This window comes from Bombina bombina, chromosome 1 (assembly GCF_027579735.1).
Source record: "Bombina bombina isolate aBomBom1 chromosome 1, aBomBom1.pri, whole genome shotgun sequence".
Classification (NCBI taxonomy): Eukaryota; Metazoa; Chordata; class Amphibia; order Anura; family Bombinatoridae; genus Bombina; species Bombina bombina.
Window position 1 is genome coordinate 689520147 of NC_069499.1, and position 14416 is coordinate 689534562.

A 14416-nucleotide genomic window follows, 5' to 3' on the forward strand; every position below is an offset into this window, starting at 1 on the left:
AAATGTCAGTCTATGTAGTAATAAGATCCACATATCCCTGCATCTCTCTCCTGACAAGTATCTGCTATTAAAACAAAAATAGAGATGACAAAGAGCATCCTAGAAGTAGGATTTATAAGGACACAAAATTCTGCAAACTATTCAATACTTGTGGTTCTGATTTTCAGATTAGTCGAGTAGAAAGGCTTGTCAGTCTATCAGGCTGGGTGTGAAACGTGTGGGTCAGCCATTACCAAATTCTCTGCTATGATTCATTTCACTATTGGCAACCCCTTACAGAAGCTATTTTGCCTGTCCCTTTAGATGAAGTCATAGAAAATATTTGTTCACATTCAAGTATAGCCAGGATTATTATTGCCACAAAACAAAAAGTACCCTTATCCAACACACATCTTTCAGTGGCATTTTGTAAACAAGTTATAAAGAATAAAGCTCCAGGAGCAGTTTAGAAAATTGCTGCAAAGTATTTGAGATGCTTAAATTCATATCCAGTTACAATCTTGTCTATGCTAGTAGTGTTAGGTTATCCGTATGAAAATGTGATCCAGTTATACACAAACATACATTTCCTGTTTGTTTCAAACATTCTTTTTTAGAATAGTTTCAAACTACAGATGTTTAATGTAAAATATGCCAAAAAAATGTTTTTTTTAAAACTTGTATTGCACTGAACACCTGTTTGTAAGGATAAAACATCTTTGTTGGCATAATTTCTCCCTAGGTTTTCGGACCCTTTGTTTTCAGTACTACAACATGGCTATTAGTGAAGGAACATCACAAAAAGGTCATTTTAGAAAAATATTTTACTACACTGATCATTTACTTATTGAGAATCATGCTTACTGAGAACACCAGATCTTTAGACACAATGAGTTAAATAATTATATGTGGTAGTTTGCTACCAAAGTTTATATTTTAAACAGATAATGGCTAGCCAGGGATATTAGAACATGTTCAAATCCTTTTGTTAGAAAATGTACACAAGTTTACATTGAACCATTTAATATTGTAAGCTTGATAGTGCCTGCTTTTTAAACAGGCCCAGAAACACTTGGAAAAAGGACAGTTCTATAACATACTGATTTTACATATTCATTTATTTTCCAATGAAAACAGCATATATTGCTACAAAAAGATGACAATTTTTATCACAAGATGTTTGATGTCTTCACAAAGAACCCACTGGATGTTTCTGCAACCAAACAACCATATTTACAAGCCGAGCTTGGTCCTTCTCCAGTGTCTCCTCTTGGAGTTATATCTGTATAACAAAAACAAAAAGTTCAAGAAATGTAAAAAACAATTTAATCAAATTCACAAGTTTAAGAAACAAAAAGGAAAAAAAAAACAAACAAAAAAAAAAAAAAACAGTTTTGGTTTGTTGATGTCAAATAATGATTTATCCTACAGTAAGATGAAATCATAAAACATATTGACACCTTTACTCTCAGCAGGATTAATGACAGCACTCCCACAAGATGAAGCACTGTAATTGCAACCTGCTTTGCAGCATAACATTTTCAACAGTCAAATGCAAAAGAAATGTTTAAAATTGTGCATTACTGAGCCGCATACTACAATGGGAATGACTTTTTAGCTTTTAAATAAGTCAAGATAAGAGGCCTGCAGAGGCTCAGAAACAGGCAGAGGTTTAAAAGGATATAAAACATAATAAAGGACCATTAAACTTGACATTTCAACAATACATAAAACATTTCATTATTGCAAGTGAAATATTGCAATATACATTCATTATGTTGCAGCCTTTTGTTGTAAAATACATCTAAAAAAATAAAATGAGTTTCTCCCAGAGAGGCGTGGGTTAATACTTTAAGGCAATTTATGCAAACTTTTGCTTTCTTTTCCCTCCCTAAGCTTCTGTGGTGTGTCATGCTTTTAACCTTTTAACGCCGTTATGCCGTTCTATTCCGTCATATTTACACTGGGCTTTAAAGCCGTTATGACGGAATAGAACGTCATAACAAGCGGCTGTCCTGAAGCCTTCTGCGCTTCAAGGACTTGATCGCGGTCTGGAGGGCGTTCCTAGGGTTGTAGGGACGCCCCCCAGATGCGATCCAATAATTGAAATCTCGCGATCGTATGCACGATCGCGTAGTTTCAATTTGTCTACATCGGAACATGTGTTCCGATGTAGACACTTTAACCCTGTCACAAAAGGGTTAAAAAGGTGTATTATCAGTTTTGCATCAACAATCATGATAGGCAAATCATTATTTGCAATAGTAAGTTGAATCAGTGCTAAAGCCTCCTTAAAGGGACAGTCTACACCAGAATTGTATTGTTTAAAAAGATAGCCTTTATTACCCCATTCCCTTATTTTGCATAACCAACAGTTATCTAAATTCAGTTTTTACCTCTGATTATCTTGTATCTAAGCCTCTGCAAATTGCCCCCTTATTTCAGTTCTTTTGAACTACATCCATTTTAGCCAATCAGAGCTGGCTCACCTGAACTCCACGTGCATGAGCAGTGTTATCTATATGACACACATGAACTAACACCCTCTAGTGGTGAAAAACTCAAAATTCCCTGAGAGAAGAGGCAGCCTTCAAGGGCTTATAACTTAGCATATGAACCTCCTAGGTTTAGCTTTCAACTAAGAATACTAAGAAAGCAAAATTGGTGATAAAAGCAAATTGGAAGAGAGTTTAAAATGACATTCTCTATCTGAATCATGGAAGTTTATTTTGGACTGTCCCTTTAAGGGAATACATGAATGCAGTCTACCCCAGTCTGCACATGTGCAAACAGAGTTTGTCCTATATTTGAATATTAGTTTGTGATTGGTTAGGAAGGTTTTTTGTTCTGGGAGGACAGGGAAATCAGTGAAAAAAAATAAAAAAATCATTTGACAAAAAGCTGCAGATTTCATTGCAAAATTATTCTTATATACTTATAAACTTGAAAGTGCTGGGGGAAAAGCTAGTTGAATTAAATTGCCAGATGCCAAGCGTAAATGTCTTAGTTAAAAAAAAAAAATCCCATGAACAGTTAGATTATTATTATTATTATTATTATTATTAAAGGGACATTACTATTAAAAAAAAAAAAATAATAAGACTCAGAGCTAGTCATTTTATCAACACCCTGCAATGCTATGTTTAACCCCTGCAAAGAGTTAAATAGTACCACTCAGGAGCTGCAAAGAACTGCTAGTCTAGAGCAGAAACTTGCATTTTAACAGTTTTCACCACTAGAGTGTTAGTTCACATATTTCCTATAGATAACACTGTGCTCGTGCAGGTGAAGTTATCTGGGAGCAGGCACTGATTGGCTAGACTGCAAGTCTGTCAAAAGAACTGTAAAAAGGGACAGGTTGCAGAGGCTTAGATACAAGATAATCACAGAGGTTAAAAGTATTTCTTTCATGTAATTAGCAAGAGTCCATGAGCTAGTGACGTATGGGATATACATTCCTACCAGGAGGGGCAAAGTTTCCCAAACCTCAAAATGCCTATAAATACACCCCTCACCACACCCACAATTCAGTTTTACAAACTTTGCCTCCGATGGAGGTGGTGAAGTAAGTTTGTGCTAGATTCTACGTTGATATGCGCTCCGCAGCAAGTTGGAGCCCGGTTTTCCTCTCAGCGTGCAGTGAATGTCAGAGGGATGTGAGGAGAGTATTGCCTATTTGAATGCAGTGATCTCCTTCTACGGGGTCTATTTCATAGGTTCTCTGTTATCGGTCGTAGAGATTCATCTCTTACCTCCCTTTTCAGATCGACGATATACTCTTATATATACCATTACCTCTACTGATTCTCGTTTCAGTACTGGTTTGGCTATCTGCTATATGTAGATGAGTGTCCTGGGGTAAGTAAGTCTTATTTTCTGTGACACTCCAAGCTATGGTTGGGCACTTTGTTTATAAAGTTCTAAATATATGTATTCAAACATTTATTTGCCTTGACTCAGAATGTTCAACTTTCCTTATTTTCAGACAGTCAGTTTCATATTTGGGATAATGCATTTGATTTAATAATTTTTTTCTTACCTTCAAAAAATTTGACTCTTCCCTGTGGGCTGTTAGGCTCGCGGGGGCTGAAAATGCTTCATTTTATTGCGTCATTCTTGGCGCGGACTCTTTTGGCGCAAAAATTCTATTTCCGTTTCCGGCGTCATACGTGTCGCCGGAAGTTGCGTCATTTTTTTGAGCCAAAAATGTCGGCGTTCCGGATGTGGCGTCATTTTTGGCGCCAAAAGCATTTAGGCGCCAAATAATGTGGGCGTCTTATTTGGCGCGAAAAAATATGGGCGTCACTTTTGTCTCCACATTATTTTAGTCTCATTTTTTATTGCTTCTGGTTGCTAGAAGCTTGTTCTTTGGCATTTTTTCCCATTCCTGAAACTGTCTTTTAAGGAATTTGATCAATTTTGCTTTATATATGTTGTTTTTTCTCTTACATATTGCAAGATGTCCCACGTTGCATCTGAGTCAGAAGATACTACAGGAAAATCGCTGTCAAGTGCTGAATCTACCAAAGCTAAGTGCATCTGCTGTAAACTTTTGGTAGCTATTCCTCCAGCTGTTGTTTGTATTGATTGTCATGACAAACTTGTTAAAGCAGATAATATTTCCTTTAGTAAAGTACCATTGCCTGTTGCAGTTCCTTCAACATCTAAGGTGCAGAATGTTCCTGATAATATAAGAGATTTTGTTTCAGAATCCATTAAGAAGGCTATGTCTGTTATTTCTCCTTCTAGTAAACGTAAAAAATCTTTTAAAACTTCTCTCCCTACAGATGAATTTTTAAATGAAGATCATCATTCTGATTCTGATGATTCCTTTGGTTCAGAGGATTCTGTCTCAGAGGTTGATGCTGATAAATCTTCATATTTATTTAAAATGGAATTTATTCGTTCTTTACTTAAAGAAGTACTAATTGCTTTAGAAATAGAGGATTCTGGTCCTCTTGATGTTAATTCTAAACGTTTGGATAAGGTATTTAAAGCTCCTGTGGTTTTTCCAGAAGTTTTTCCTGTTCCTAATGCTATTTCTGCAGTAATTTCCAAGGAATGGGATAAATTGGGTAATTCTTTTACTCCTTCTAAACGTTTTAAGCATTTATATCCTGTGCCGTCTGACAGATTAGAATTTTGGGACAAGATCCCTAAAGTTGATGGGGCTATTTCTACCCTTGCTAAACGTACTACTATTCCTACGTCAGATGGTACTTCGTTTAAAGATCCTCTAGATAGGAAAATTGAATCCTTTCTAAGAAAAGCTTATCTGTGTTCAGGTAATCTTCTTAGACCTGCTATATCTTTGGCTGATGTTGCTGCAGCTTCAACTTTTTGGTTGGAAACTTTAGCGCAACAAGTAACACATCGTGATTCTCATGATATTATTATTCTTCTTCAGCATGCTAATAATTTTATATGTGATGCTATTTTTGATATTATCAGAGTTGATGTCAGGTTTATGTCTCTAGCTATCTTAGCTAGAAGAGCTTTATGGCTTAAAACTTGGAATGCTGATATGGCTTCTAAATCAACTTTGCTTTCCATTTCTTTCCAGGGTAACAAATTATTTGGTTCTCAGTTGGATTCCATTATTTCAACTGTTACTGGTGGGAAAGGAACTTTTTTACCACAGGATAAAAAATCTAAAGGTAAAAACAGGGCTAATAATCGTTTTCGTTCCTTTCGTTTCAACAAAGAACAAAAACCTGATCCTTCATCCTCAGGAGCAGTTTCGGTTTGGAAACCATCTCCAGTCTGGAATAAATCCAAGCCAGCTAGAAAGGCAAAGCCTGCTTCTAAGTCCACATGAAGGTGCGGCCCTCGTTCCAGCTCAGCTGGTAGGGGGCAGGTTACGTTTTTTCAAGGAAATTTGGATCAATTCTGTTCACAATCTTTGGATTCAGAGCATTGTTTCAGAAGGGTACAGAATTGGTTTCAAGATGAGACCTCCTGCAAAGAGATTTTTTCTTTCCCGTGTCCCAGTAAATCCAGTAAAAGCTCAAGCATTTCTGAAATGTGTTTCAGATCTAGAGTTGTCTGGAGTAATTATGCCAGTTCCAGAACAGGGGATGGGGTTTTATTCAAATCTCTTCATTGTACCAAAGAAGGAGAATTCCTTCAGACCAGTTCTGGATCTAAAAATATTGAATCGTTATGTAAGGATACCAACGTTCAAGATGGTAACTGTAAGGACTATATTGCCTTTTGTTCAGCAAGGGAATTATATGTCCACAATAGATTTACAGGATGCATATCTGCATATTCCGATTCATCCAGATCATTATCAGTTCCTGAGATTCTCTTTTCTGGACAAGCATTACCAGTTTGTGGCTCTGCCGTTTGGCCTAGCTACAGCTCCAAGAATTTTTACAAAGGTTCTCGGTGCCCTTCTGTCTGTAATCAGAGAACAGGGTATTGTGGTATTTCCTTATTTGGACGATATCTTGGTACTTGCTCAGTCTTTACATTTAGCAGAATCTCATACGAATCGACTTGTGTTGTTTCTTCAAGATCATGGTTGGAGGATCAATTTACCAAAAAGTTCTTTGATTCCTCAGACAAGAGTAACCTTTCTGGGTTTCCAGATGGATTCAGTGTCCATGACTCTGTCTTTAACAGACAAGAGACGTCTAAAATTGATTGCAGCTTGTCGAAACCTTCAGTCACAATCATTCCCTTCGGTAGCCTTATGCATGGAAATTCTAGGTCTTATGACTGCTGCATCGGACGCGATCCCCTTTGCTCGTTTTCACATGCGACCTCTTCAGCTCTGTATGCTGAAGCAATGGTGCAAGGATTACACGAAGATTTCTCAAATAATATCTTTAAAACCGATTGTTCGACACTCTCTAACATGGTGGACAGATCACCATCGTTTAATTCAGGGGGCTTCTTTTGTGCTTCCGACCTGGACTGTAATTTCAACAGATGCAAGTCTCTCAGGTTGGGGAGCTGTGTGGGGATCTCTGACAGCACAAGGAGTTTGGGAATCTCAGGAGGTGAGATTACCGATCAATATTTTGGAACTCCGTGCAATTTTCAGAGCTCTTCAGTTTTGGCCTCTTCTGAAGAGAGAATCGTTCATTTGTTTTCAGACGGACAATGTCACAACTGTGGCATACATCAATCATCAAGGAGGGACTCACAGTCCTCTGGCTATGAAAGAAGTATCTCGAATTTTGGTTTGGGCGGAATCCAGCTCCTGTCTAATCTCTGCGGTTCATATCCCAGGTATAGACAATTGGGAAGCGGATTATCTCAGTCGCCAAACGTTACATCCGGGCGAATGGTCTCTTCACCCAGAGGTATTTCTTCAGATTGTTCAAATGTGGGAACTTCCAGAAATAGATCTGATGGCGTCCCATCTAAACAAGAAACTTCCCAGGTATCTGTCCAGATCCCGGGATCCTCAGGCGGAGGCAGTGGATGCATTATCACTTCCTTGGAAGTATCATCCTGCCTATATCTTTCCGCCTCTAGTTCTTCTTCCAAGAGTGATATCCAAGATTCTGAAGGAATGCTCGTTTGTTCTGCTGGTAGCTCCGGCATGGCCTCACAGATTTTGGTATGCGGATCTTGTCCGGATGGCCTCTTGCCAACCGTGGACTCTTCCGTTAAGACCAGACCTTCTGTCACAAGGTCCTTTTTTTCCATCAGGATCTGAAATCCTTAAATTTAAAGGTATGGAGATTGAACGCTTGATTCTTGGTCAAAGAGGTTTCTCTGACTCCGTGATTAATACTATGTTACAGGCTCGTAAGTCTGTATCTCGAGAGATATATTATAGAGTCTGGAAGACTTATATTTCTTGGTGTCTTTCTCATCATTTTTCTTGGCATTCTTTTAGAATACCGAGAATTTTACAGTTTCTTCAGGATGGTTTAGATAAGGGTTTGTCCGCAAGTTCTTTGAAAGGACAAATCTCTGCTCTTTCTGTTCTTTTTCACAGAAAGATTGCTATTCTTCCTGATATTCATTGTTTTGTACAAGCTTTGGTTCGTATAAAACCTGTCATTAAGTCAATCTCTCCTCCTTGGAGTTTGAATCTGGTTCTGGGAGCTCTTCAAGCTCCTCCGTTTGAACCTATGCATTCATTGGACATTAAATTGCTTTCTTGGAAAGTTTTGTTCCTTTTGGCCATCTCTTCTGCTAGAAGAGTTTCTGAATTATCTGCTCTTTCTTGTGAGTCTCCTTTTCTGATTTTTCACCAGGATAAGGCGGTGTTGCGAACTTCTTTTGAATTTTTACCTAAAGTTGTGAATTCCAACAACATTAGTAGAGAAATTGTGGTTCCTTCATTATGTCCTAATCCTAAGAATTCTAAGGAGAAATCGTTGCATTCTTTGGATGTTGTTAGAGCTTTGAAATATTATGTTGAAGCTACGAAATCTTTCCGTAAGACTTCTAGTCTATTTGTTATCTTTTCCGGTTCTAGAAAAGGCCAGAAAGCTTCTGCCATTTCTTTGGCATCTTGGTTGAAATCTTTAATTCATCTTGCTTATGTTGAGTCGGGTAAAACTCCGCCTCAGAGAATTACAGCTCATTCTACTAGGTCAGTTTCTACTTCCTGGGCGTTTAGGAATGAAGCTTCGGTTGACCAGATTTGCAAAGCAGCAACTTGGTCCTCTTTGCATACTTTTACTAAATTCTACCATTTTGATGTATTTTCTTCTTCTGAAGCAGTTTTTGGTAGAAAAGTACTTCAGGCAGCGGTTTCAGTTTGAATCTTCTGCTTATGTTTTTCGTTAAACTTTTATTTTGGGTGTGGATTATTTTCAGCAGGAATTGGCTGTCTTTATTTTATCCCTCCCTCTCTAGTGACTCTTGCGTGGAAAGATCCACATCTTGGGTAGTCATTATCCCATACGTCACTAGCTCATGGACTCTTGCTAATTACATGAAAGAAAACATAATTTATGTAAGAACTTACCTGATAAATTCATTTCTTTCATATTAGCAAGAGTCCATGAGGCCCACCCTTTTTTGTGGTGGTTATGATTTTGTATAAAGCACAATTTATTCCAATTCCTTATTTTATATGCTTTCGCACTTTTTTATCACCCCACTTCTTGGCTATTCGTTAAACTGAATTGTGGGTATGGTGAGGGGTGTATTTATAGGCATTTTGAGGTTTGGGAAACTTTGCCCCTCCTGGTAGGAATGTATATCCCATACGTCACTAGCTCATGGACTCTTGCTAATATGAAAGAAATGAATTTATCAGGTAAGTTCTTACATAAATTATGTTATTATAACTGTTGGTTATGCAAAACTGGGGAATGGGTAATAAAGGGATTATCTATCTTTTAAAACAATAAAAATTCTGGTGTAGACTGTCCCTTTAAGAACTTTGCTTAGCTCTCTTTGTATACTTTAAGGAGTAATCTTAGATGAGCTCAGGAGCATGCATGCAGCTAGCAGAAGTGTTTGTAACATTTTTTACAAACCTTGCTGCCATAAACTGCTGAAGACATGTGCATCCTCAGCTCCCATCAGTGTACCTAGGTTTAGTCTTGAAAGAATACTAAGAACAAAGCAAATTCGTAACAGAATATGGAAAGTCGTTTAAAATTACTCTAAATCATGAATGCTTAAAAAGGGACATAAACACTAAATACATTTTGTAAGCATAGTATTGAGGTTAGTCCATGTCTCCCTCTATTCATAGGTGTCACCATGATGAAATCTACCTCTCAATATATTCCAGTGCTGACTTGTTTTCACGTGTGCAATAACTCTCCAGATACCGGCAGTTTACCTACGTTTCAAAATGACAGCACCCATGAAGAGAGGGATGTGCATGAAACTTAATGTCCTTTAAATTTTCACTTCACTGTCCCTTTAAACATAGGTTCATAGTGATAATCACATGCTCTGACAAATGAGAGAATGTATTTTTCACTATAATGGCCCTTTAAGCTGAGGGGAGTAGCATATTTTAAGTTTATCAGAGACAAAGAACCAGCTGACATCAAAATCCTTTATAGAGAAATGATATTGCTCTAATTTAAGAGACTTTATTACTCAAGAGTTTTGTTAGAAGTTTGTTCAGCTCTGTAAAATGCAGTTAAGCGGTCAGTGGAAAAACAATTCGCTCTAATTTAAGGATGTAATTTTATCACTAGAGATCCTGCAACTGTTTAACCTCCTTTGTCGCCCGTGAAAAAAGCCAGTGACTATCAGCAGCAGTAGTGACAAAACCCACCCACTTTGCTTAAAACATGTATTTAGTTTTTAAAAATGGGCCTTTAACTGAGTTCCAAGGTCACTTGAGATAAAATTACATGCGCTAACAAATTAAAGAATCTTTTTTTTACTATAATGGCCCTTCAAAACAAAGTGGATAAATTTACCAAACTGCATTTGCATAAGAAAACGTGCAACCACAAATTAAATAAGTCTAGTCCAGAATTTGCATTGTTTAAAAAGATAGATACTCCTTTTATTATTCATTTCCCAGTTTTGCATAACCAACAGTTATAATACAATTTTTACCTATGATTACCTTGTATCTAAGCCTCTGCAGACTGCCCCCTTATTTCAGTTCTTTTGACAGATTTGCATTTTATCCAATCAGTGCTGACTAATAACATTGTGCTCACTCCCATGGAGTTACTTTATCTATATGGCACACATTAACTATCGCTGTCTAGCTGTGAAACTGTCAAAATGCACCAAGAGGTGGCCTTTACAAAGAATGCAATATAAAACAAAAAAACATTTTATTTCTATAAAAGGAAACTAGAAGCATGTAACCAAAATGCATTTAATTAGGGTTGCAACAACTAATCAGTAAAATTGATCAGAAAGAGTTGTAAATGAATCTCCTTAACGATTAAGTGGTCAGTTGCACAGCACCAGCTGCTTCAATGAACTCCAGAACCTTTTTTCTTTGATTACTCGCTGATTATTATCCATGTGCAGGAGTTCATCGGAGTGAAGCAGCTGGTGCCGTACAACTGACCAACTAATCGATAAGGAGATTAATTATAACTCTTTATGATCAAATTTACCAAATTTGTTGTTGCAGTGTACATTTAATAACTTTAATTTCCTGAACAGTTTACAATTATAGAACTTAACTTGATGACTGGAGGAACAGTGTGCAAATTTTTAATCACAAACTGCACTTATTTTTGAATAACACTTACTTTTGCTTTGGGTAGAAAAAAAAAAAATCCCACAAAGCATAGGTTGTAACAATGCATCTTCACGATTGGTGCCGCTATATTAGAGTTTAAATATTCATGCACAAAGAGCAGCAGGTACAGAAACTAGCATGGTGAGTAGTGACTATGCAACTGTAGTTGTACCCAGGAGTTTAATGTCCCTTTAATGAAGTAGACAAGCATTGTTACTGTAGTTTTAATAACAAAACTATGTTTCATACATAGCCAATAAGGATTGTATGCAATGTGTTAGAAAACTTAGTTTGTACAGGTAGAATACAGAACAGAGCAAAATACATAATTGTAAGCATTTTACAAGGTAGTTTACTAAGAAATTACACATTTTATAAACAGTTTAAAAACTTTTAAAATCCGTTTCTGTAACTTACAGCCACAAGAGATTTAACATAGAATTAAGTATGTAACCTTCTACAGTTTTACTTCAGTATCTAACTTTTTGGATAGAACACCACAACCTTAAAGGGACACTGTACCCAAAATTTTTCTTTTGTGATTCAGATTGAGCATGAAATTTTAAGCAACTTTCTAATTTACTCCTATTATCAAATTTTCTTTATTCTCTTTGTATCTTTATTTGAAATGCAATAATGTAAGTTTAGATGTCGGCCCATTTTTGGTGAACAACCTGGATTGTCCTTGCTGATTGGTGGATAAATTCATCCACCAATAAAAAAGTGCTGTCCAGAGTACTGAAACCAAAAAAAAAGCTTAGATGCCTTTTTCAAATAATGATAGCAAGAGAACGAAGAAAAATTAATAGGAGTAAATTTGAAAGTTGCTTAAAACTGCATGCTCTTTCTGAATTACCAAAGAAAAAATTTGGGTTCAGTGTCCCTTTAAAGCGATGTTAAATCCTAGCATTTAAAAAAACAGTAGGATTTACCATCACTGAAAATAGGTCTTTCAGTCAAAAAGAAAAGCACCGCTATTAGTTTAGAGGTGGAAACGTCACCTAAGAGCGCTGTGGGTGAACAGTGCCGCTGAGTTTAACAAGGAGGCAGTAGCACAAAAAGGGTAAGTTTATTACACTTTTATAAAGTGATGACTGAAAGTATTATTTACAATCTCTTTAATTTAAAAAAGGATCAAAATTCCTTCAGCTCAGTGAGATTTACTGTATGATAAAATTTACCAGGGTAATAAAGAAAATAAATGTGTAGCAGCAAAACCAACACATCTATTCTGAGAGTTAAAAGGGACAGTAAAGTCATAGACATCCATGATTCAGACAGAGCATATCATTTTAAACAACCTTCCAATTTACTTCTATTACTTAAATTGCTTTCTTTTTTGTTATCCTTTATTGAAGGGTTTATCTAGGTAAGCTCAACAGCAGCAAAGCACCTGGGTACTAGCTGCTGATTGGTGGCTGCATATATGCCTATTGTCATTGGCTTACCCCATATGTTCAGTTAGCAACCAGTAGTGTATTGCTGCTCCATCAACAAATGATACCATGAGAATGAAGCAAATATGATAAAAAGTAGTAAACTGGAAAAATTGTATGCTCTAGCTAAATCAAGAAAGAAACATTTTGGCTTTCATGTCCCTTTAAGTATCATCCAAAAACGGTGCGGTTGGTAAAAAGGCAAAACAAAGACTGCTATTTCTCACTAACACGTTATGAGCCGGTGACATGAATAGGTAGAAAACTGTTCTAACACAGAACAGCAGACATACCCGACACTTTCATACTGATATTTCAGTAAAGCTGTTACAGGAAGACATCACATTACACTTTTACAGAGGCAGAAGGCAAATACCTGATTTTGTTTCCGGTTTTCATGCGGATCCACTGTGGGATAGGTCTGTTCTGTTTCTGCTTCTTAGCAAGGAACCGCTTGATCTTGAAAGTCTTGTGGGACGACTGATAACGTGCAGAGAAAACAGTACGTAAAATAACCAGACATTGCAATCAGAATTACCGTATTAATTTATTTTTATTATTAAAACGTTGGATATGGGAAATACAACTAATATAGGGGATTATAAAAGCACATTTATACATAACACATATGAGCTACGAGGGCAAAAACAGCGATACGAACGGGCTGCGGGAAAACACGGCTCATCCAATACTGTTCCATATAATACGAACCTCAAAATATTTTACCTAGCCTGGTGAACAACTAAATAAACATGGGAAACAAAAATAACATAAAGCAACAGAAGATGGTTTAGGATTCACTCACCATTGTAAAAGCAATGCAACCCTATCACCACAATGGCGGGTGGAAAAGAGGAAGAAGGAAGCCAGGGGGCAGAGGTTAGAGACGCGGAACCATAGAGTGCGAGAATTGGGCGCTGTAAAGGTTGCGTAAATAAGATCATGGACATCTAGTGGCTGCTGGTAGTATTGCATTTTAAAGAGGCAAATAAATGCTACATTCAGGTATATGATGCATGATGTCGCTTGTTTGAGAGTTCATATACTTATTCTTTGCAGATTTTTTTCTTAGTTGCCCCTGCATTTATGTGTTTTGATGTGCTTTGCTGATTTCAAGTAAATTATTTTTTCTAGGAAAATTTACTAATAAGTTGTATCAGGTTCTGAGCAGATTGATCCCATTAAAGGGACATTGTACACAACATATTTCTTTGCATAAATGTTTTGTAGATGATCCAATTATACAGCCCATCTAGTAGTATCTTTATAAAAATGTATAGTTTTGCTTATTTTTTAAGAACATTTTGCTGATTTTCAGACTCCTAACCAAGCACCACAGTGTCAGATGTATACAGACTCCTGCAGGCTCCGGTTTATGTTATCTGTCTTTTCATATGCAATGAAAGGGGGGTCTGTTTTTTTTTTGTTTACCTGTCCTTTTCAGTGGGTGTCCCAGCCTAACCTCATCGATAGTGCTAAACTGGGAGCTTCTAAGAAAGTTTTAAAAAGGTTTTTATACTGGATTTTTAAATCAGCATCTGTGCATATTATTCTTTATAGTAGTGTCTATCACATGCAGTTATATAAAAATTATACTGTCCCTTTAAGAGCTTATCGCTGGGTGTTCAGTGAGTAATGAATACATGCCATGTTTGTTATATTTACACCTCCATGTGATATGTTTGAATATAACAATAGGTTAAAGTTTAAAGGGACATGAAACCCCAAATTTTTCTTTCATGATTCAGATAGAGAATACAATTTTAAACAACTTTCTAATTTACTTCTATTATTTAATTTGCTTCCTTCTCTTATTATCCTTTGCTGAAAGGCTTATCTAGGCAAGCTCAGG

At 36.7% G+C, this 14416-nt stretch overlaps 1 protein-coding gene and 1 non-coding gene across 2 annotated transcripts; both read right to left on the reverse strand.

The window, feature by feature from the left end:
• Nucleotides 1–985: 985 nt before the first annotated feature.
• On the reverse strand, nt 986–13508 carry RPL39 (ribosomal protein L39). The gene is made up of 3 exons (XM_053699195.1): nt 13370–13508; nt 12941–13044; nt 986–1261 (listed from the first exon to the last, which is right to left on the reverse strand). Exons 1-3 carry the CDS (start codon nt 13370–13372, stop codon nt 1213–1215), a joined length of 156 nt encoding a protein of 51 aa, XP_053555170.1. The 5' UTR covers nt 13373–13508; the 3' UTR covers nt 986–1212.
• Nucleotides 1377–1506, reverse strand: LOC128646415 (small nucleolar RNA SNORA69). Its single transcript, XR_008400337.1, has one exon. It is a non-coding gene; the product is annotated as a small nucleolar RNA SNORA69 (small nucleolar RNA).
• Nucleotides 13509–14416: the final 908 nt, after the last annotated feature.

What these genes read in the sequence shown, in the direction of transcription:
- RPL39 (XM_053699195.1), bottom strand. An exon ending in AAAACCGGAAACAAAATCAG is followed by an intron (nt 1,262 to 12,940) that starts GTATTTGCCTTC and finishes TTTGTTATACAG; the next exon opens with ATATAACTCCAAGAGGAGAC.